At 34.5% G+C, this 25624-nt stretch overlaps 1 protein-coding gene across 6 annotated transcripts in view; it reads right to left on the reverse strand.

Moving 5' to 3' along the window:
* Nucleotides 1-25624, reverse strand: part of YAP1 (Yes1 associated transcriptional regulator) — a 116056-nt gene that overhangs the window by 12902 nt on the left and 77530 nt on the right. For 2 of the 6 annotated variants that reach the window (XM_081261246.1, XM_081261245.1), the window contains exons 5-6: nt 10281-10474; nt 7390-7437 (exon numbers count right to left, since the gene is read on the reverse strand). In XM_081261246.1, the coding sequence (XP_081117372.1) occupies nt 7390-7437; nt 10281-10474 (242 nt within the window). The remainder of the gene's footprint in view (nt 1-7389; nt 7438-10280; nt 10475-25624) is intronic. The other 4 variants (XM_081261247.1, XM_081261249.1, XM_081261250.1 and 1 more) reach the window with 2 other exon arrangements.

Raw genomic sequence — 25624 nt, forward strand, 5'->3', positions numbered from 1 at the left:
GGCTGAGGTGAAAGGATTGTCAAGGCCAGCCTGGGCAACATTGTGAGACCCAATCTCAGAATCAAAACAAAACAACCCCAAATGATAGTACACTCTTACAGACCTATAAGAAGACAGTTTCTCAGTATCACATCTTCCTACATACTGTTCTTGCACAGAACACTTTTCTTTCTTCCCTTTAAAAAAAACCTTATAGGGATACCAAGTTCTCTAGGTAACTCCCCAAGATGATTCCATCTCCATTAAGATTGGACTGAACACAAAGATGCCAAGTCTTTAACATCCTGAGCATATGTAAAACATTTATAGAACTTCTGATGATATGGAATTTCCTCTATGACCCCTAAAGGTACGATGAATCGCTTTACTGGAGTATAAGAGGCTGATGCATAGGGTTCTAGGATGAAGCTAAGGGTCTTTAAAAATATGTAAGCATTGAGGGGATCTTGAAGATCATTTGCTTTTTTAAAAAATTTTTTTTTTTTTTTTTTTTTTTTTTTGTGGTGCTAGTGATTGAACCCAGGGCCTTGTACATACTTGGCAAAAGATCTGCCATGGATGAAGCTATATCCACAGTTCTTTATTTTGCATTTTATGTTTGTTTGCCTAGTTTTGAACTTCTTTCATCACAAAGCAAGTACATGACACTACCCTGTAAATTATTATTGAAAAAACTGAATTGGCTATGATTTTCATAACTTTTTATTTTAGCTTTTCATAAACTTCTCATTTTTCAAGATTATTTTATGAGGATAAAACTAATAGTTATGTGCGGATTAGACCGTCCATGGTTTTGCTTCTTTGAATTTTGCCACTATGCTTGTTCAAAGCTAATGTTTACTTTTTGCTTCATTTAACAACTGAATTTCTACTGTCAGCAGGCACCTCAGAACCAACTCTCCCAATCATAAATAAAGGCAGCTTAGAGATGTGGTTAAGAAGGCAAATAATGCCAAGCTACCTAAAGAGATAATCAGACTCCAGAAGAAATATGGAAATATCTTCTCAAACCTATATGTAAGCCATGAGCAAGAATTCAACTGAACTGAATTTGGGAGGATTAATGAAAGAAGGCTACTTTATTATGGGTGCAGGGTATGAGAATTTCTTCTAGTGACAGCAAACCTACCAGAATTGATTAGATATCTTAAGTAATTTTTTAACGAATTTACTGGAACATAATTGATGTGTAATAAGCTGTACATAAAGTGCTCAATTTGATGAATTTTGAAATATGTACACACCTCTGAAACTCCCATTACAATCAAGATACCCACCCCCAATTTTCCCCTACTTTTTCTTATCCCAATTTTACCCTCAGAAACTAATGATATGCTTTTTTTTCCATTATAGACTAGTTGTTATTTTATAAAATTTTTATAAATGGAATCATACAGCATGTACTCACTTAAATTTAGCATATTTTGAGATTCATGTTATAATTACATAGTTCAATTGCTAACACTACTGTAGGGATATACTACTATCATTTATTCACCTGCTGATAGAACATTTTGGTTGTTTTTAAATTTTGGCTTTGTGGAGATATGAGCTTTCATTTCTCTTGAACATCTTAGAAATCTAAAAACTTAGAAATATTCTAGGGTCTCCAAACTTCTGACCAATTCTACTGCCTTGTTATTTTTCTAAATAATATGCATCAATTTTATAGCAAGCCTAAATATGGTATATATTGTCTTAAAAGTTTTTGTTTTTTGAGACAGGGTTTCACTATGTTGCTGAGATTGGCCTTAAACCTGTAATCCTCCTTGCTCAGCCTTGTGAGTAACTAGATCTATAGACATAGAGTACCACACCTGTCTTTTCAAGTTTTGTGTGTGTGTGTGTGTGTGTGTGTGTGTGCGGCGGGCGGGGAGTGGGTGAGATGTTGGGGGTCAAACCCCAAGCTATATCCCTGACTCTTAAAAAGTCTTTTTTACTCTATGGGAAATTATATTGTTATTTCAAATGATAGGAGGAAATAGAAGGGCCAATGGTTTACTTTGGTTCTGGATCCATAAAAGTCCACTATATGAAGTAGGCAAACTTGTTTTTCTTTGTGAACCACTCTAGGAAGTTCCTTCCAGACCAAGATGAGACCACTGGTTTTACTTGAAGTACAAAGAACTCTGACTCTAAATGTGTCCCACATTAGCTAAGATTTATTTATAAGCTCAATGGGAAAAGCTACTATATTTTTATATTATTACAGGAGAAAATGAGCTAAAAATACTTACTTCATTTATAAAAAGTCAAATGCTCTAGACTAACTATTTGTCCTTTGAAATACAGAATAGAAACATGACCAAGTTTTGGCTGAATTTCCTATTACTTGCTTATTTTCCCATTTTTGAAAGATCATCAAACTATTCTACCTTTGGGAAAAGAGAAGTTTAACCAATTAGTATTTTTAGCTCAGTATTCTTAGTTACTGTGTTCAGTATAAAACAATCTCTTACTCCTGAGAGAGAGAGAGATATAATCTATGTAATTTATATTCTGTATAAAATGTTTCAACTTAAATCAGCTATGAAGACAATCTAATTATGTCCCAAAGCTTATTTTTAAAACAATTATTCCAGATTTAACCAATTACAAAATAATGTTCATATCCATAAAATCTCTTTAGTATAACAGAATAGGCATTGTCTACATAGGTATATACAGATACAGAAGTGGTATTGGGGATTAAACCCAACCACTGACCTATGTATTTACATCTCTTTTCATTTTCAGACAGTCTTCCTAAATTGCCTATGGAAGCAATTCCTAAATTGTTGGAGGGGACTACCAAGTCAACCTTAATTATTTTCTTAAAGCAATTTTTTTCTATAAATATATATGTATAACATATATTACAGATATATAACTCTAAAGCTAATATAATAATATGTATTAAATTTAAAGACATAAAGAGTCTGTCTTTGTGGCTTATATCAACAATGCTGATGAGAGGGAAAAAGCCATTTCTTCCAACTGTTCAATATAGGGGCCTTGCCATATCCCATTTTTAAACACAGTTTTTAATAGTCATGGAATATTTCATTATATCTAGAGTTATTAAAACACTTAGCCAATACTTACAATGATTCTGTTTCTTTCTTTTATTTTTGTACCCCAATGCTAGGGATTGAACCCAGGACCCCAACATGCTAGGTAAGGGTCTATCACTAAGTTATACACCTAGCCCTGTTAAATTTTGTATCATTTACCAAATTAAACTTTAGGACTATTTTTTTTAACTGAAAAAAAAAAAAACATGCATAGATTTGGGGGCAATTATGAGAACTAAATAATAATCCTACATCTGAAAAGTAACATCTAAAACAGAGGTGCTATATAGTGTACCCAGCATTATCTTGAGGTTAAACATGTTTCTGACAGATTTCTGGAATTAAGTCTTTTGTAATCTGTGTCTCAAAGAAAGGAGGTTATTATGGCATTGTTCAAATAACAAACAAGAGGCAACATTACAGTGTCCAGGGTGTGATGCTAAATCTTCCCCTTCCCTTTTTATACAAAGTTTTCAACCTACCCACCAAAAATAAAATTTATATAATGCAAAATACCTAAACAAATATGTAATTTATTCAAAATTAGGTCTTCGAAGAGAAAAGAGATAATGATGAAAAAACTGTTTAAAGGATCTTGAAATAGCCTTCCTAGATCCTGCTAACGTAACAGAGAGTTGGAGGGGGGAAAAGCCAAATTGTTTTCTATTATTAATTTAGGGGAAATAAAGATCTCTAACAACTATTTTCACATAGCTCTGAACAGTGGTACTACATGTTATATCTGACTAAAACTGTGAACATCTGAACCTTTTTACCACAGAGAGGTAAAGTAAAATATCCTTAATAGTAATACTTGTGGGTTTTATCATTCATTGAAATTGTGACTGACCCTGATTGTTGAGAGTTTAGACTTTATCTTACTCCTTCTCTAAAAAGGTCTCTTTCATTTACAAAGAAGCAGTGACATGTGAGGAAGAGATATGACAAACAAACTTGAGCATTAAATGGTTTCAAAATTTTCTTCTAGGGGCTGGGAGTGTAGCTCAATGGCAGAGCAGTTGCCTGACATGTGTGAGGCACTGAGTTCTATCTATCCTCAGCACCATATATAAATAAATTATTATAAACAACTAAAAATATTTTTAAAAAGTTTCTTCTAATAGAAATTGCTTTTGGAACATTAAAAAAGGAGTAATTGAATAATGAAACTAAAATATTAAGCTCTACATGAACAAAATTTTTCCAGGCCCAGTAGTGCATGGCTATAATCCCAGCAACTCAGAAGGATCTCAAGTTCAAGGCCAGCCTGGGCAACTAATGAGATGGCCTAAAAAAAAAAAAATTAAAAAAGAGAATGGAAATTCCAAAACATTTTGAAGTTTTGAAGTTTGGCACGTTCTCACATTCCAAAGCATGTGAAGTATGTAACTTAAAACAAGCAAATAAACAAAAACTTTAAATAATGCCTGATATTCACAACTTGAGTTACACCTTTAATATATTCTGCTGAGACTAGAAAGTGCTTTACAGCTTTCTGGATTATGCTGGTAAATCCCATTTAAAGCCATCTTTACTTAAAATATGACTCTTCTTTGTGAAAACTTTCCTGATATTGTTGGAACTTACAAAATAATACCCCATAGCATCGTGATTTGACATGTTGAGTACTTTGAAATGAAAGACACTGGAAGGGTCATAGAGGTCAAGTCTCTTTCTAACCTTCTCCTCCCCTTCTTTCTCTTATTCTCCCTTTCTCCCTAAAGAAAGGCCGTAGAAACTAGAATTCCTTTTCCTCAAGTTGAGTTGCAATTTCAGTGGATTTGGGAGGCTGAGGCAGGAGGATTCCAAGCCTGAGATTAGCCTCAGCAACTCAGCGAGGCCCTAAGTAACTTAGTGAGACCTTGTCTCCACATAAAAAGTAAAAAGGGCTGGGCACGTGGTTCAGTGGTTAAGCACCCCTGAGTTCAAACTCTGGAAACATAATCAACCAATCAATCGTTCGATTTCTTTGACCTACCTCATCTGATAGCTCATAATACCTCAATCCAGAAGGAATGCTGCACAGAGATGCCAAGCTGAATCTAAAGAGGCCTTCCTCTCTCAGACTATCACCAGCAGGAAAAACAGTTTTGTCAAGATTTCTAAAGGGCTGTCCATTTTGAACCTCAGCAAAAAAAAGTTTTCCCTATATCTTTGGGTTTTCTTTTCTGAAGTCTCCTGCGTTACATAAAACTTTGTTAGGTAATTTATTATGCTTTTCTCTTGTCACACTCTGTTTTGTTACAGGAGTGCTGGCTTTGACATTATGATAGTTGAGCAAGGTTGCTGCACTTTTGCATCTAACATGAACCTTTTAAGGTCTTGTAGAAAATATATAGGATAAGAAAAACACATATAAATGCTTCCAAATACCACCAGATTCTGGGTATTTGAGCTATTGTAAATTTAACCCTATCTGAAATTTCATACATTTACTGACTTTTTCAAAATTGTGTTAGATAAATATGCTGACAACTAAAAAACACATTAAAAAATCAAGTATTTTAATCTCTGGCATGTGCAAAGTGAATTTTTAAAACCTCTCTCTTTTAGATTGTTTCCTCTGGCCTCCAAAAATCTAATGCAGTTTTACTATCTTAGAATTTTTATTATTTATAAGTCTGGCCTTTTTTTTTTCTTTTTTCTTTGTGGTGCCAGAGATTAAACTCTAGGCCTGTGCATGCCAAGCAAATAATACCACTGACCTACAACCCCCAGGCCAAACCTTAACTTTTCTAAAACTTCATCGTTTTTAAAAAGTATCTAAGAATTCCTAATAATTTTAATTATATCAACTATCTTCTCTTTGACTATAAAATAAAGATCTAAAAGTATTTAATTTATTTGTCAAATTTAGGGTTTAAAGTCTAAGTAGGAACAAAAGAAGAAACAATTTCAATACCCACTTTGGCTTGAAGGACTTTTTACTTGAATCTAATCCTCATTTGAGTTAATTTCTGCTCCTATATTGATTTCCACTTCACTTACTATTAATAAAAGCTTCCTGGGCTGGGGAGGTGGCTCAAGCGGTAGCGCGCTCGCCTGGCATGCGTGCGGCCCGGGTTCCATCCTCAGCACCACATAAAAACAAAGATGTTGTGTCCGCCGAGAACTAAAAAATAAATATTAAAAATTCTCTCTCTCTCACTCTCTCCTCTCTCACTCTCTCTTTAAAAAAAAAAAAAAAAAAGCTTCCTTTGAGAAATACTTCAGAGAAAATGCAAAGAAAAAAATGTCTTTTCTTTATGAAGTTTCGATGCTATGCTATTCTTCCAGTCAAATGTGGTAGGAGTACCCCTCATCACAAGAATGTCTATGTTCTAATTTAGTAAAGATGACTTGTTATGAGTTATTCCCTTACTTGGTCTTTTGATTAAATGGAAGCATTTATAAAATAGATCAGAAAGAACAGGCTTCACTCTTTTACAAAGTTAACTGTTTCTATGAGGACTGTATCTAACTTTGTCAATATGATGTTCCAACGGACAAGTTAACAGTTCCCACTTCTACAGCTGATTCTAAAACAATGCACTCATTTAGCCCACTGCAAAAAGACCAACATAGAATATGAGGTATTTTATGGTTACTTTTGCCCATCCAAGAGAAGCACAATGATCCTTTAGTTCCTAATTTCTTCAAATCTTGTGGAACATACAGAATCTCTCTGGTTTCAAGGAGATTCTTCCAATAAGTCAGAGGAATCTGTGTTAGAAAGAAAAAATGACCACAATCTTTCCATCTATATCTAATGCCTTTATAACAGTGCTCCCTGGGGTAAATCAGAGAGAAATGCTGACAAAAGCCAAAGAAACCTGAGACATGACCAGGCAAAGCCTTCTCTCTTCTGATAGGATATTCTTCCTTTGGAATGTCTACTAGAAAGAAATTTTCTTTTCCTCAGAGTATTATGATTCTTAGTAACATTTCAAAAACCCCAGCCTACCCAAGCAAATAATCTGTACTACCTTTTGCTATTGTTCAATTATTAATTCCTTTAAAACATTAAAAGTATCTATATTAAACTACTCAAAAATTCGACATACTTTGAGGCTGACAGCATGTATAAATGAGACATAATACGTATCAAATGTGGAATAAAAAGACCTCTGTGGAATCAAAATGAATACTAGAAAGGAGGATTGGGAAGGGAGTAGATAGTACAGATTTTCTTGGAAAAGTAATGTTAAATTAAGTGTTTTGTTAGAAAGATAACTCAAAGTTATGCTCTGGCTAATCTTCAGTGAGGACAGGACCCTGGAATATAAGTTTCTCTTGTTCCTGAAGTGATACCTTTTTTTTTTTTTTTCCAAGGCTATAACATCATATAAGAGCCTACCTGACATTTTGGAGAATTTGCTGTGCTGGGATTGATATTCCGCATTGCCTAAGAGTGAAAAATAAGACGGATAAAGATTACTTTTAAGCCACATGGTTTGGCTGTGTAGGCTCTTACAAATTGTATCCAGACATATCACCATAGCACAGAATTCCCAAGCTACCCAAAGAGCAGCAGGCTGAGGAAGACAGGAGCCAATGGAGTCACCACATAACAACTGAAACTTCAGAAGTTTTTTAACAGCATTGAGGATAGGACAGCAAGACTTCAAATGTCAGGACTAAATAAAATTTGGTAACAGTCAGGTAGGTTCTTTCCTTCTAGGTATTAGATGAAGCAGGTAAAATATTTTTGATGTTTCAGTGATGAGATACTGTCAATGGAAGAAGTTTGCAGGAAGCCAGATGACTTAAGATATACTGAATTTATATTGATTGCTAAAGCAAAAACAAAAAAAAAAATTCTAAAAATAGACTATTAATATGAGTCAGAGCAGATTGGTCACTTCAACATAAGAAAGACAACACAGTAGGTAGTAAAGAAGAACAAAGATGTTACCTTTAAAAGAAGTGAAGCTATTCTGTCTAGGACCCATCACCCAAAGTAAGAATGAGTACAAGATTTAGAAAAATTCTTCAAAGAAAGAGTTTTATAAGTAGCAACATTTTGCCCACCAAAAACCAAAAACTAAACTGATCTATGGCACACAACAAAATAATGACTGGCTCATTTCTAGACTTTAAAAATTAAGAACAGCGAAGACTTTGACATTACTAGCAACTTTTTTCTCATTAAGGTTTCTTGATTTTAATAGTTCTCATTCATGTGAAATTGACACTTGTGTTTACTTAGACCGACTAGGACTCACGCACAACAAAATAAAAAGCAAATCATGCAAACAGCTTTTAAACTTCTTTATTTCTTCTAACAATCATGTAATTAAATTCTCAATGCTACCTTGTTCTGACAACACAGTTTCATATAAATGAGAAATATCTTTTTCTTTAATTTGCTAGAAAGTCAGTAAGAGGAACAATAAACTGTTACTATGTGTCCTCTCTCCATCTTCCTTATGGTGAAATTTCTTTTAAGACCAATTCCTGACATCATATGCTAGCACAAACTCTCTTACTCTCTCTGAGGAATCACCTTTAAGGCCAACCACACTAGAACTACATTGACAGATTACTGACAGAGCACAACAGTTTAAAGGTAAGTCTGTCTGAGATTCCATGACTACATAATATAATCAATTCCTTAGGTACTAGTAGTTCCTTACATCCCAAATCAGAGTTCAGGGTTCAGAAAACTTAACTTCATGTATTAGATAATACTGAAGTGGTACTTTAAAAAACTAGCCCTTTTAAAAAAAGTATCTTTAAATATAAATATCTTGGCAATAAAAATGTAGAGTATAATTGATTTTTAACCCTTTTTTATTTTGGTACCACGGACTGAACCCAGGGGGCACTCAATCACTGGGCCATGTCTCCTACCCTCTTTATTTTCTATTTGGAGACAGGGTCTTGCTAAATTGCTTAGGACCTAAGTTGCTGAGGCTGGCCTCCAAACTGAGATCCTCTTGCCTCAGCCTCCTGAGTCACTAAGATTACAGGCATGTGCCACCACAATTGGCTGTATAATTGATTTTTTTTTTTTTTTTTTTTTTTTTTTGGTGGTAATGGTGCTAGGGATTGAACCCAGGACCTTGTGCATACAGGACATGCACTCTACTAACTGAGTTATATCCTCAGCCCATGTATAATTGATTTTTAAAGGTCTACCCTTAGCATGTTATTTTCAAAAGGACACAGTATAGATACATGTATTTTTTGTTTGTCAACAATATCTCAGAAAACACAAAAACCAACATATTTACTTTACCTCCAGAGGAAAGACCAGGGAAATAGGGAAAAGGAAATTTTATTTCTAGTGTATATTCACCTTTCATATACTTTTCCTGCTATATCATTTATTTTACAGAATTTTTTTTATTGTTTCTTTAGTTATACATAATATTAGGGTTCATTTTGACATAATTATAAAAGTGTGGAATATAATTTTATCTGATTCAGTTATACCATGTTTGAACTAGCTATTCAAAACATGCTCATAAAACGAATTTTAAAATCTGTATTACTTAACATAAGATCACATCTCTTTTATCTTAAATTTTCTCAAACAAGATAAAGTAAAAATTAATTTTGACACGAGGGATTATCTGTTCTTTTGCAACATAAAGACCAGTAGTACTTTTTGAAAGAAACTGGTGAAAAATAATTTCAAGCTCTCTACTATCAGGTCCCATCTTTCTCACTATGAAAAAATACCTATAAGTACTGAGGATTGAACTCAGGCCCCTGTGCATGCTAAAAAAATGTTCTACCACTGAGCTACAAACCCAATTCCATAAATGGGTAATTTTAAGAAATATCAAGATATTATAAATTTGGGAGTAATTGGCATTATGTTTTAAGTAAAAATTCTTAGATTTAGTAATACTGAAACACATCTGTCATTTAAATACACACAGACACACACTAGATTTAAAGATGTTTTCCCAAGTGATATTCCACAGTTTCTTCATTAATAAAATCCTCAGAAACACAGTAATTCAAAATATCATGTACATTTGTGGAAACATCCTCATTTTCTTCAATTTTTGCTCAATTGTAATAACCATGGCCAAAATATCTCTTTATGATAAAGGTTATGATATCCCATATGATCAAAGGCCATTTAAGAAAGAAAACAAAATCAGAACTGGACAGAATAATTCTGTTACTGATTTCACTGAAACAACATTCCCCAGTAACTAATAAATGATAAAATGAAATTTGCCCAATTTCATTCATGTAGGAACTCCCAAAATTGAAAGGCTGGTTTCTAACCTGTGGCCTCACCTGCCGAAGCAGTTCTTGCTGTTTCAATCGCAGTCTCTCTTTCTCCATCTGCAATTGTTGCAGCCTCATCTGTTGCTGCTGGTTGGAGTTGCCACTACCCATAACACCTCCTTGTGGGCTCTGGGGAGCCAAAGGTGGTGGTTGTTTCACTGGAGCACTCTGACTGATTCTCTGGTTCATGGCTGAAATAAAACAAAAGATTTGTTCTAAAAATTTAAAGGATGACTTAGTTATTCAAAAGCAACTGGGAATATTTAATGTATTGTTTTTGTAGTATAACTAGAAATAACCTAAAAATATGTCAATAGTATAATGGTTACATAACTTGTCATTCATCGTTTTTATGGGATGCAAAGCAGTAATAAGAGGAAAGAAACATGAGATAGCTCCATAAAATATAAACTGAAGAATAGTCAAGAAGCAAATTAACATCTGTCAACTCTGAAGGTGGCACACTGAGTGAGAGGGACTTTTTGTAACTTTTGATACAATGACATTAAAAGAAATCAAGGTGACAGGCCATTCTCTATCATAACCCTTGCTAAAAACTCTCAAATAACTGGCTTTTTTTTTTTTTTTTTTTTTTTTTAAATTACTGGCCTCCCAGGCACAGATCAGACTTCTTGTGGTGACTTTCATGTGTCCTGTAGGGTAGAATGGTGGCCACATGGTAAACACCACCCGCTTTGGTGCAAACACAGGAATGTTTCCCAGAGTCCAACATTAAAAAGTCTTCTTGAGGCTTGATTTGGTGGTGCATGCCTTTAACCCCAAAGACTCGGGAGACTGAGGCAGGAGAATCCTAAATTTGAGGCCAGCCACAGCAACTTGGGTGAGAAAGTTGGGATATAGCTTAGTGGTAAAACACACCTGGGTTTGTTCCCTGTTCTCTCTCCACCCTCAACCAAAAATAAAAAACTTCTTGGACTGTTATACAAAAAAGAAAGAAGAATCCTTTTCCCTCTAGACACTGTCTCAGAATTTTCCCACTTTGTCTATTGACATTTCTCACTGAATTCTAATTTTTTTTGTTTATACTTGTATAAGGAGGATATTGTTAGTGGGGGAAACATCCTATTTATTTACAAATCCTCATTCCTGAAAAAACTATTTCTAAATTGAGCATTTATTCACTGAGGCAGAAAGTTAAGGTAAAAAAAAAATTATTTTATTTTTTTAGTTGTTGATAGACCTTTATTTTATTTATATGTGGTGCTGAGAATTGAACCCAGTGCCTCACACATGCTAGGCAAGTACGCTGTAGCTGAGCCCCCGCCCCAGCCCTAAGGTAAAAATTTTAAGGTAAAAAAAATCATTCCTTGAATGCACAAATTTTTTTTGGATGGGGAATGTTCTGGAAATTTAATCCAGAAATACGCTAATACTGAGCTGCATCTCAGCCCTTTTTATTTTAAGATAGGGTCTTGCTAAGTTTCCTAGGTAGATTTGATTTTATAATCCCAACTCTGGCTTCTCCTTCCTCAGCGTCGTCGTCGTCCCCCGTCCCCGTCCCCCCATACTGGGGATTGAACCCAGGAGCACTTAACCACTAAGCCATATCCCCTCCCCTTTTAATTTTTTATTTTGAGAGAGGGTACCATCAAATTACTGAGGCTAGCCTTGAACTTGTGATCCTCCTGCCTAAGTATCCCAAGTTGCTGGAATTACAGGCATGTGGTACTATACCCAGATAATGTCTACATTTTTTAGGATGAGCTAAAATGTAGTTCCATGGTAGCCAACAAGCATTATTTTAAAAGTTATAAAATCACAGATTTTTAAATATTTTTATGATACATTTTAATCCAACAGAGTTGTCTTGACCAATGTTCAAAAAGCACCATTTTGGCCAGTGGAAGACCTTTAAATTAGATCCTTTTACTATGGTTACAGTGGGCTTGATTATTTCCCCTGCTTGCTTTTTCCAGGTTCATCTTGTAACTTTTCCCTGCCCCCAGATTTTAGTTCACTTTTTTCCCAAGAAGCCCTTGTTTCTTTTAGTAGAAAATGTTATTTAACATTAATCTGTGGAATCAGGGTACCTATTATTTTGTTGATTCTTTGGTCACTGATTCTAGGTGGTTGCTTCCTTCAGAAAATTTGTATTTCTAATTCAAATTTAGGACTCAGTTTTTACTTAAGATTATCTGCCCCCAGCCCATACTGGGGACCCAACTCAGGAATGCTCTGCTACTAAGCCACATCCCTAGCTCTTTTTATTTTTTACTTTGAGACAGGAAGGGTCTCATACTAAGTTTGAGGCTGGCCTTGAATTTGAGATCCTTATGCCTGTTTCACAAGTTGCTAGGATTACAGGTGTGTACCGTCATGTCTAGCTACGTGATCTTAAAACAATTACTTTTATCTCATGATGAAAAGTTGATTTTAACATTAATATTATACTTCCATATATATGTAATCATCTAAATAAAAACTATGAACAAATGATTACTAAGAAGTATCAGATTTCTTTGCAAATTTTATATATTATTAGGTATATACAGTGAAATCTTTGTGGTTTAAAGTTGCCTGAAAGAATTCCTCCTTATATGATTAGGCCAACAATTCAATATAAAGATTTACTTGGGAGATTTTGCTCTTGAATTTGGGAACCTGATTTCCTTATCTTCCTACCCTACCCTCCAACAGGTAACAGAAAACCATGCTACATGCTATGAATTTTTTCCTCCATTTTGCTCCCCCCACCCATTTAATATAACCTTGACATTACTCCAAAGCAGCAGCTTTCCCCCCATTTTTTTGGAAATAGCTGATTCCCATTTTATTCAATCCATTTTCTTTTAGGTTTTCACTACTACTTAAGAATGTTGTACAATAAGCTCAAACATAGATCTCTTAGTTGTTAAAAGCATAAGTAATTTTGTAAGATATTGCCAAATCTGCCCATCCCAAGAAGGATTGTACTTTGTTGTTTCTTCATGTGATGAGGGGGCCTCCTTTCACCAAACTCTTGCTGAATTCTTGGATTTTTGCTATTATGAAAAGATGACAAATAGTATCTAGAGTCTGATATCATTTTAGTTATATCTTACTTTAAAAAAGTATCATTATTTTAAAGGCTATTTGAATTTTTTCACAAATCATTTTCATTAGGGCTATTGATGTTTACCTTTTCTATTTTATACAGGATAGGAAACTTTTGTCTATGATGTTAGAAATGACTTCCTGTTTTTCATCTTTATACTTTTTTCTACATGAGCTTTGCTTTCTTAAACAGCCAAATTTATCAATCTTTTCTGAAATTTGAGTTGTTTTCCTTACTTGCAAATGACAGAAATTCATTTTCTAATTCCAGTGGCTCAGAAGGCTGAAGCAGGAAGATTTCAAGTTCAAGGCCAGCCTCAGTAACTTAAGAGAGGTCATGAGCAATTCAGTGTGACCCTGCCTGGTGGTGTGGGGGGGATGTGGGTCAGTGGCTATGTGCCCCTGGGTTCAACCCTAGTACCAAAACAATAACAAAAAATCCTATGTAGCTCTGCTTTATCCGACAATTTAATCCAATCAAGTGGTATCTGTCCTGGCATAAAGTACAAAAGGATTTAATTTTATCTTTTTCTATAGGACTATTCATTAGTCCCAATACTGCTCATGTACAAGTATATTTTTGCCCCAATAATCTGTATCACAGTCTGTTTCCATATTTTGTTATTTTATATCTGGATATTTTTATTGCTAATTTAACTACTCTTGTGCAACATTAATGTTTTAACCAAGCTTTGTAAGGGCAAGTCATAACTTTTTGGTGAACTTTAAATTATGGGATTCTAATTTAATTGCACTGTAGATAAATAGGAACATGCTCTGTATACTGACTCCACAGAAAGTTTGTGACTTCTTTCTGACTTGACATTTGGTCAATCCTTCTAAGTGTCTGTACTACACTAGGGCCAGGTCAACTGTATGCCTGGCTTTTACCATGCAGCCTATTTTTGAATCGCCTTCCTTATTCTTATACTTATACTCTGATAACCCCAGGAGCTGAAAGCCCTCAAAGCTGGCAGTCTCCAGGACTTTCTTCACTGCTTTGTGTAGTTTTGTTTTCTTTTTGGTTATCTTATTTTAATATTTTGTCTGGAAGAACAGAAAGGGATATTGCAATACAATGGATTGCTCAATCTTATTCAAAGCCCTTTAAACCTCTTTCATGACAAAAATAAATAATACTGACTTATGAAATGTTTACCAAAGGATAAATGATTAGAACTTTCATATTATGGCTTATAGTTTAATATTATAGGGGAATAGATAGAAAATAAGCTAACCATTTTTGGGAGCCAAGATTTGTCAGGCATCAACAATCTTGATTTCTTTATATTAATTTATCTGTCACCAACATAAATATATGATTTATAGGTACCATGGTATGATATTTTTAAATAGCCTATAAAGTCAAAACAAACCTGGATCAGAGTTGGGCACATCAATTCAGTAATTCGTTTAATCATCAGTTTCCTGAACTGTTTCTGGGGGTACTGAAGTCTCCTTCTGGAATTACCATGGAGACTAAGTATTATTTTGCAGATCTGGAAGAGTAGGTGCTCCATAAATGTTAGCCCCCCCCCCCACTTCCAGAATAGTTCTAGGCTTTAAGATTACCTCTTCTACTGATAATCATCCTATTTCTCCCTCCTCTTCCACAGAAACAAACCTCCTATCATTTCATCACGACATTTACTGTTTCTAAGTACATCTATGACTCACAGAGACATGCATGTTTATCTTTCCTACAAGACCTAAATGGAAAAAGATGAGTGGTAGAGATTAAACTGAGGGGATCCTTCCTTCTTTTTGGTGAATCATGTTCCTGACATTATAAGAGAACACTCATAGAGATACATTTTATGCATTGAGCTATGTCAGGTTCAATAGTATTGACTTAAATATGAATGGAGGACTCATCGAGATCCATTAGGTATAGTGAACATTCTGTAAACTGAGCCCTTCAGCAAATGACTATTGGGAGTTGGGGGGGGGGATATTTTCAGCTTCAAATAATTTTAAAAAAAAGGCTAGAAAACAGTCTGTTAGTAAGTTCAGAAGTGCTGGAATTATAAAACATAACTGATTTCAAAATAGCTTCTGTACAACCTCTATGGAAATCAGTATGGAAGTTCCTCTAAAGACTAGGAATGATTGGGTGCAGTGGCACATGCCTATAATCCCAGCAACTGGGGAGGCTGAGGCAGGAGGATTCCAAATTCCAGTCCAGTCTCAGCAACTTCATGAGGCCCTAAGCAACTTAGCAACACCCTGCCTCAAAATAAAAAATTAAAAGGGCTGGGATGTAGCTCAGTGATAAGGTGCCCCCTGGGTTAAATCCTCAGTATCTTAAATAAAAAAAAAAGACTAGCCAGGTACAGTGGCACATGCCTGTAATCCCAGAGGTTTGGGAGGCTGAGGCAGTTGAACTGCAGGTTCAAAGCCAGCCTCGGCAAGAGAGGCGCTAAGCAACTCAGTAAGACCCTGTCTCTAATTTTATTAATTAATAAATGCAAAATAGGCCTGGGGATGTGGCTCAGTGGTTGAGTGTCCCTGAGTTCAACAACCAGTACCCCTCCAGCTATAGCACTCCTTGGTATTCATTGTAAAGAATACATGCATACTCATGTTTATAGCAGCACAATTTATAACAGCCAAATTATAGAACCAACTTATGTGTTGTCAATGGGTGAATGGATAAAGAAAATGTGCTATGTATACACAAAAAGTGTTATTTATTCAGCCATCAAGAAAACTGAAATTATGTTATTTGGTGGTAAATGAATGGAAATAGAGTACATCGTGCTGAGTGAAATAAGCAAAACTCAGAAAGTCTAGGGTTGTTATTTTTTTCTCTCACATGTGGAAACTAGAGAGAAAAAAAGGGGAAAATAAAGTGGGGGGCCTTATGAAAACAGAAGACAGACCAGTAGAGAAGATGATGAGAACCAAGGAGAAGGTGGAGGGAGGTAATGGGGAGGTATTGGGGACCAAAATGACCAAACTATACTGTTATATTTTATGCATATACAAAACAAAAAATTCTACTGTTAGTGTAATTATGCAAGGCACTAATAAAATGGGTGGAAAAAAAATGAAAGCAGAGAAAGGCAAAAGAAAGCAAAAACAAACCAACCTCCATCAGATTCCAAGGCTCTTAAATATTTCTTCTATTAAAAAACATTAGGAAAAGCTTGAGCTTTCTACAAATTGTATTAATCTAACATTTAATAAGATATAAAGTAATATATACTTGGTGAAAACAAGCTGGAAAATAACAAAATTGCATGAAAATAAAAAGGTAAATATCCTTTGCTTCTCACCAGCTTACCAGCATTTAATATCAAAAGCAGAAATCATTCATTAATGATAAAAGCCATGGCTTATGGCCAACTGAACTGGCTGGGAAGGTCCTTTTCAAATCTAGGCTTATCCGACTATTCAAAACCACAGAATGGGGTGACACAGGATATCAAAAGATGGAGGAAAAATGTGTTCCCAAACTAAACAGAAACTTGCACAAAATATCTATCAGAAAGTCTAGTGACTATGCTGAGCACTTCTGGCTGTGTTTATCTAAGTGTTGTTACCTGTGGATACAAGGAGCACTACAAGGTTTCCATATCAAGAGCTCTTTTAAATGACCAATTCAAACAACCTTGTTTATCTACTGAAGCTGGGATTTATTCCTCTCCAGAACCATCTTGTTCTTCACCTTCTGATTATCTTAAGCATTTCAACAAAGCACAGAGCAGTGTACCCACATGGAGTGCAGCAGAGACCTCACAAGCAGGAAAGAAACAAAACAGGCTTTGTTTCCAGGGAAAGGAGGCAGGGCAGCTAGAAAAGAATAGCATTACCAACTTCTTCCCCCATGATGAACTATTGAAATCCCAATGTTTCTAGCTTTAATAAAATTTCTTAAAGTTAAAGATAATAAACTCTACAAATGTCTGAATTTAAAAAATTATAGTATGCCATATTTTAAAATTCAGAGTCTGTACTGTTTGGAATATGAAATAGTAACTTGCTTCAGGTTTTACTTAACAAATCAGTCCTGACAACTTTACTGTAATTCCTGAAAAAGAAAGAAAAAAAAAAAAGGCGGCGGGGGTGGGGGGGGGGTGGGGGGTCATCACCATAGGTCTCTCCCCAACTCCCTCAGAGTTTCATTCCAATCATCTGAATTTTCAAACGTCAGATATTCAAAAACACAAATATTTTTAAACCACTAAAACATTACTATAAACCAAATCTCCCACAGTAAGAGAATAAAAGCACTTCTTTACCTTCTCTAACACTTATTAAAAGAAATGAATGTTTTTCTAAAACTACAAACTAAATATACATACTATCTGTTGGTCTTCAAACAGTAAAAACACCTGCTGGCAGCTCTAAGTGTTTACTACTTGACCAATAGGACTGAATTTATATAAATTGTCACAATAATTTATCTACTTATCTAGCATTTTAAAATGCCAGTTTTTCGGTAAAAAAATTTTTATAATTAATATTATTTTTTAAAGCAATAAAGATTTTAATTTTGGTTCATGGTTTTATAAGTTCAGTCTATGGTCAGCCTCCAAGGAAGAAAAATGGTGGAAGGCCACAGCAGAAGAAAACTGCCCAGGTTATGGAAGCTCGAAGGGGAGACAGAAAGGGAGAGTGAGCAAGTGAACACATGCAATTACTATATGATTCACCATAAAAAGTCTCTCAAAAAAGGAACAAAATATCAGGCCTAACCTAAGGAGTGAATAAATATTTTTATTATCAACACACAAAGAATGTTTCCCAATATTTCTTTCCCAAAGAATTATTCCCAATAAGCTATGTACACAAATGATAATACCACACCTAGGAATCACTTTTTACTAAGATAATTCAAATGCAAAGCCACCCATTTAACATGTACAATTCAGTAGTTTTCATCTGTAGAACTGTACAATCATCACCACTAATTTAAAAACATTTCTATCACTTCAAAATCAAACGCTATATCTATCAATAGATCACTGCCCAATGCTCCTCCCCCTAGTATTTGGCCATTACTCATCCCCTTTCGGTTTCTATGGATTTACCTATTCTGGACATTTCACACAAATAAAACCAAATAGCACGTATCCTGCTTTCATTTAACCATATGTTTTTAAGATTCATCCATGTTGTTTTCTGTATTAACACTGCACCCCTTTTTATTGCCAAATAATATTCCATATTTGGAGATACCATATTTGGTTAGTTCATCACCTGATAGACACTGAATTTTCATTTTTTGGCTATTATGAATAATACTGCTATAAACATTCAAGGTCAAGGGATTTTTTTTTGTATGTGTGTACACACACGTTTTCAATTCTGCATATATACCTAGGAATGAAATTGCCTGTCATATGGGAATGCTATAGTCAACTTCTTGAGAAATTGCCAACTATTTTCTAAAGTGGCTGCATCAGTTTTAAATCCCACCAGCAATGTCTGAGGGTTCCAATTTCTCCACATTCTGGTCAACAAACTTATTATTGTCCTTTTTTCTTTGGTCCAGGGTTGGGGGAGGCATCCTAATGAGAGTAAATTGAGTATTTCCTTTGGGGTTTTGACTTGCATTTTTCTAATGACAAGTATGTAGTAACTCTGAGACCCTCCCTAAGTCTTTTCAAAGGCAAACTAATGTCTTTTTATTTTGCACTTTTATCCCTTCTTAAGCCCCCCAAAGCTGGGTTAAAGTACTCACATCTTTTTTGGTTTTTTTTTTTTTTGGGGGGGGGTGGGGAGACACCAGTAATTGAACCCAGGGGCACTTAACCACTGAGCCACATCCTCAGCCCTTTTTAATTTTTATTTTGAGACAGAGTTTCAATAAGTTGCTTAGGCCTCTTTAAATTGCTAGGCTGGCTTTGAACTTGTGGTCCTCCTGCCTCAGCCTCCTGAGTCATTGGGATTACAGGAGTACACCACTACACCAGGCCAAGTGCTCATATCTATAACTACCCAATTGATAACAAACATTAATATTCAGGGCAATCCAATTTATTCCTTCAATCTTCTATCAAAAGATTGGCATAAAATTTATTATAGTGGTTGTTTTTTTTAAAAAAAATTGTGGATGGAGCTAAAAAAACACATTGAACAGAACAATTTCTCCTTATGGCCTCATTAAGCACTTTTGAGGTAGGACATAGGGTTTGCTAAATGACATGAGTTGGAGAAAGTGTTCTAACGGGGCTTTCAGCTCTCTGCCTCCAGAGCACAACCACATTACTCCCATACTATAAAAATAAAGCTTTAAGTCTAATTTGGAACACAAGTTCAGATCATGAGACTACTGCTCTAAAGAGAAGGGTTACCACAGTTTAAAATGTATCTGCTACCGTAAAATTCATGTTAGATTAAGGAGTAAACAGGCCCATTAATTATACTATATTTCTAATTTCACATAATTACCATGAATTTCTTTCACTGGAGAAATTTATACCTTAAGAGTTTGTCGTCTTCTCATCAGGACTCCTTCAAAAAAGCCTTCTTTAACCACCCAGAAATGCTACCTATTTCCTTTATTCACACCATGTTTATTGCTCTTCATTCGCACAGAACATAATACAATGATTTATTTATTTCTTTAGTAGCTTGTACCGCTTCCCAATGGCTCACATAGGGCCTGGCATATAACTGCTACCCAAACATTTGCTGAATGAATATATAAATCCTGAAACAATTCCTATCCCTAGTTAGAAGGATGCTGTTTGTAATGCATAGGAGAAATCTCTAAATTGAAGCAAGTTCAGAATGAGTACTGAAATGACCTCAAGCAACTGGGATAGTAGGACAAAATGAGTATAAAACAAAATAAGAACTGTGAACCACTCTTGTCCTAAAGCATTCTAGTTTATTTCATGAGATTTGACTTTTCCCTTGGGAATGCTTTAATCAATCTCCCCCACCTCTATTTATCTGGTACTGGGGATTGAACTCTGGGTCTTACGCATGCTAGGCATGCACTCTACCCCTGAGTTAAATCCCCATCCCTTTTTCTTTTTAGACAGGGTATCCTCCCTACATTGCTTAGTCTGGCCTTTAACTTGTAATCCTCTTGACTCAACCTCTCAAGTAGCTGAGATTACAGGATCTTTATAATTTCCTTTTCTTTACTCTTATCGGAATCTCTGGGTTGGTACAAAAAGTGGTAAGCAACACCATCATATTTTATAAGATACCTGTGTTTAATGCAGAGTTAATACAAATATAAGTCGAAACACTCTCAGAAACAAAGCACAGTTTATGTATGTGTGTGTTTGATATAATGGGCTTTAATAACACAAATAGGCTACTAATTTATAGTGACTATAATATCAACTTTTATTTTTTAAAAATCTTGTATGAGTAACTTCAAAAACAAGCATTTTCTTAGCTATAATTATCTATAGCTGAACTATACATCAAGTAGAAACTACATATTAAGTCTGGGTATATAGCTCAATGGTAGAAGGGGTTATTGCCTAGCATGCACAAGGCCCAGAGTACAATCCCTAGCACTGCCGAAAGAAATGATTTTGGCACTATTCTACTGAATTTGCCATATATTAAAACAAACAAAAAAAGTAAAGTACTGAGCTAATTTTGATATTTAATAATTTATGTATTAAAATATTCATGTCAGCAAACTTTTTTTAAGTCAGAAAGAGGGCAACAGCTGGGCACAGTGGGAGACACCTATTATCCCAGCAGTTTGGGAGGCTGAGTTCAAAGCCAGTCTCAGAAACTTAGTGAGACCCTGAGCAACTTAGCAAGACTCTGTTCAAAAAGAAAAAACAAAACAGGCTGGGGATGTGACTCAGTGGGTCAATTCCTGGTACAAAAAAAAAAGGTCAACAGTATCAATCTCTAAGAGAATGCCTTAAATCAGGCTTCAATAAGCACATAGGCTGGAACTAATCCCCAAATTCACTCATATTAGATTTTCTATCATTGCAACATTATGGGTATTCTAAATTTTAAAAACATAGCACACCAACAATGAACTATCTTTAAGGTAGTAAAGCTGCACCTGCTAATAATTGCAAGTTTGAGAGTATGGATACAGCTTCACTATTCCACCCGTCATTACTTTCTATCCCCCATCAGATTTGTCTGTCTCAGTATCCTTATGTGATATAGCTTATGTTTAAATTAAAGGTTCAGAATTTCACTGTCTCCTCTTCAATAGTAATTCCTGTGACCAGATAAACTTAAATGGTACAACAAATAGCTCTTCACCTCTGAAATCTCAAAGCACTCAACTTAAGTCGATTGAGAAGTAACCTTCCACAAGGGTCCAAAGGAGTTATTGAAGAATTAAAAATGTAGCATACTATATTCAGTTAATTAAAGAGTGGAAACATTCTTAAGAGCATCCAATTTAATCCAGTCATATTTACATGAGTCAAATTAAGTCAAGAGAAGTCAGATACTTTCTGAATCAGATGGTTCACTTTCTGATATCAGAACCACTTGGATCTCTTGATTCCCAATTGAGGAGGTATTTTTTTCTACATGACAATTTAATTAAATCTAGTACATTATACAACTGTCTTATGCAATAGAGGATGCTAGCCTTTACTGCAGATTTGAAAAGTGGTCTGGCAGAGGTCACAGGAAATGCCAGGTCAGGTCAATGCCATAACCATTCTTCTTATTGGATAATGTACATATAAAACATCACAGACTATCACATTTAAAGAGGCAATACTAAAATGAAAGGCATCAAAAAGAAGTGATTGAACTATTAACAGAGAACTCTCAAACATGAAAAACTGGGGAAACCACAGAAGAGAAAAATGGAAGTAATTTCTAAGTAATAAAGGGACACAAACTTTCTGATCATTAGGATTTTCATTAAATAGAATGGATTGCTGTAAAATGCAGTAAACCTGTCAAGGAAAAGGTCAAGCTCAGACTGGAAGATAGTCTCTTAAGAATTTCACAGAGGTGAGGAATGAACTGCCTAGACAATTCAACTAGATGGCTTCAAAGTCTGATCCAATTAGAGATATTATAATTCTCTTCTAAGAAACTCATTAGCTTTGGGTAATTTGCTCAAGATGAATCACAATATAGGACACAAGTACACTAACTACTGTGCTTCCTCCCTCTGAAAGCCCTATATATATTAGAACAGGTATATTAGAAGTGTGTTTGAAAGATATTGGTAAGCAATCTAAAGATCTTATGGATTCCTGGTTATCAACAGAAATCTAGATACTCTGTTTTCTCTTCAGATCATATAAATCTTTTGCCTTTTACTATATATTTCCATAGAAACAATTCCAAGTTTTTCAACTAACTTTTGAGGCCTTGTTTTGGCAGGGCTAGGAAAAAAAAATGTTTAGATTTTAGTTCTATTGCTTAACTATACAACCTTGAATAGATTACCATTTCCCTAGACCTCGGAGAAGCTCAAGCTTAAGAAATATTCCCTACTTTTTCCATCATCATTATTTTTTAATAATGTATTTTAAAATATGTGTTTGTTATCTGGAGAATCAAAATAACTGGGTGACTCTATAGCATTTAGTGGTCTAGGGATGCTGAGTATCCTTCAGTGCCCCAAATGACATTCCTTTCACTGAGAAATGCTGATGAAAGAATCACAAATTTCTTTTCAGGTCAAATTCTGTGAAATTGTTAACATTTTTAGCTAGTAATTGTTAACATTTTAGCTAGTAACTAAAACACAATGCAACATCATATTTTTCTATTCTAAGTAGTTAGTGTAGAACACAACCAAATATTGATTGATTATCTAGGATTACCAGGACAAATTTAATAGAGTTGGTAAAAAAAAACAAAACCCAAAAACAACAACAAAATCTCTTGTTTTTAATGTATAGATGTCAAGAGAATTATCCTTCAATAAACTCAAATAATTTGGTGTCAACACTGTAACCATGACATTATTAATTAATTTACACTTTTAGTTTCTAAGCCTATTTAGTGTTCCCCCCCCCCATCACTAAATTGGACAGATTGTACAGATTCTTAGGTATTCAGTGGGCCATTAAATTGTGACTTTTTAATCAAAAGAAAAATATTACTTATAACAGCTACCAGAAATATTCAATCTTAAGAGAAGGTTAATGAATGTCAACAATTGTAATTAAAATAGATATTTAATTATCAATACAAATTATATTTATTGATTAGATTGACTGATTGCAGTACTGGAGATTGAACCCAGGACCTCACAAATGCTAGGCAAAGGGTGTACCACTGAGCTATATTCCCAGTCTCACTTCTATTTTATTTTCAGACAGGATTTTGTTACATTGCCCAGACTGGACTTGAACTTATGATCGTCCTGTCTCACCATCCTGACTGTGATTATAGGTGTTCTGTAGATTATACCACAGTACATGGCACATATAATTTAATTTTGAAATGAAAGATGTGCTAAAGAATTTTTGGCTTTAGGGACCAATTTTAAATAATTATACATATGTGTGTAATTTACTTATCATTTTATTTTTAGGCAAATTTTTTCTTACATCAAGAAACATTACACACACATATAGTAAGTTTTGGAAAACCTGGAAACAAGGGGCTAAAATCAACATCTGAATTTTAATTACTTTTAACACTTCTGGCACAGAATTGTAGCTAGGAATTAAAGGATATTCTGCTTTTACCACAATAGATTGTTCATTACTTCCTTTAAAATTCAAAGGAATACCTTTTTCCCCAAATATCTGGCTTCAATAATTTGTTTATACCTGTTTTATTTCAGTAGTACCATCAGTACTTATGTCTGAGAATACAGAGCACTAACATTATTTTAATAGATCTTTTATGTAAAAAGGACAATAATATTATACAAGATCATTTCACTGGCTTTTTAAGTGTTTAGAGTCCCTTTTTCATTTTGATGAACAGAAACTAATGTGTGTTTTCATTAAGGCTTTCTCAGGAAAACATTCAGATGACTATGTTATATAAAACATAATTGTACAATATACAAGGTAATATTTAAACTTGAGATTCTTCATGTTTACTGGCATAAAATTTCTAGCAACAAAAAGTATACCTAACATATTTTATGAAATAATTTAATGGTCTGCATAATACTCAAGGATCCATATTCTTTTTACAGAATAAAATCATTCTTAATGATTCCTTAAAATATAAACATAAAAGCCTTCTTTTTAAAAGCTTAACAATATCAGTACATCCATACTACTATTTGATTTGTTATAAATTACTAATAAATTATCTAAACAATATAAAGACATACAGGTAATAATTTTAAAAGAAAAAAAAATCAGACAAAAAAGGAACCAATCCCCAACAAATTAGTATTTAATTTTCTAGTATTATATCGGTATCTTACTAACATCATAGAGGATGCAAACAAGTGGCAAATTATTTTTAAATTCTAAATTAAAGAATCTGATAAGAAAATTAAGCTTACACAGTGTGTTATCTTTCAATCTAAGATGTCAAAAGACAGGTCCATTTGACTTAGCTAAAAACTGGCCAATACTTTAATACAGATTTAGAAAATACAGGAAAGTGAACTTCCCAACCATGAAAGCAATGACCTATACCATTTGCTTGTGTTTTCATGGCTCAAAGGTCAGAAATAAGAGAATAGTTTATATTTCTTTGGCAGAGATAAAACATAATCCTTTATACAGAACTTCAGATTTCAGGGAAAACTTCAAATCCAGCAGCTAACAGCTTGTCTCTATTTGCTGTCACTCTAGATCAGAGAAACCCACATTTTTTTTTTCTTTCCTGCCCCCCCTTCAGTTACACTTGAGCTCTCTGACCGAAAAGGTCTGGAACAGATTAAAAGTCGGCCACAAAATAAAAAGCTCTGGCATGTTGTCAAGCCTGTCTGGAATACACATACACAGTGGGCCCAAAAAGGGAAACCAAATGCAATAGGAGAATTTCATGAAACTTTTTTTGGCATATCTAATTGTATGTGTGTGTGTGTGTGTGTGTGTGTGTGTGTGTGTGTGTGTGTGTGTGTGTGTGTAAGAGGTAGAAAGAAGTACTTTTTAAAAAATATCTTCCCATGATTAAAACAAAAGACTAAGTGATGGGTATAATCAGTGAATGTACTTAATCTCACAGCAAAGTTATTTTACTTAGCTGTTTTAAGTAAAATTATTCATTTTTTAAAAAAAGAATAAAGAATATATTTTATTTAGTTAGTTGCTGAATGACCTTTCTTTTTTATTTATATGCGGTGCTGATAATTGAACCCAGAGGCAAGTGCTCTACCACTGACCCACAACCCCAGCCCTTCAGTGAAAATATTTTTAAAAAAGCTTTGATTCCTGATCTCTGAAGTT

The sequence above is a fragment of the Spermophilus citellus genome (genome assembly GCF_964194105.1).
Source record: "Spermophilus citellus genome assembly, chromosome: 2".
Classification (NCBI taxonomy): domain Eukaryota; kingdom Metazoa; phylum Chordata; class Mammalia; order Rodentia; family Sciuridae; genus Spermophilus; species Spermophilus citellus.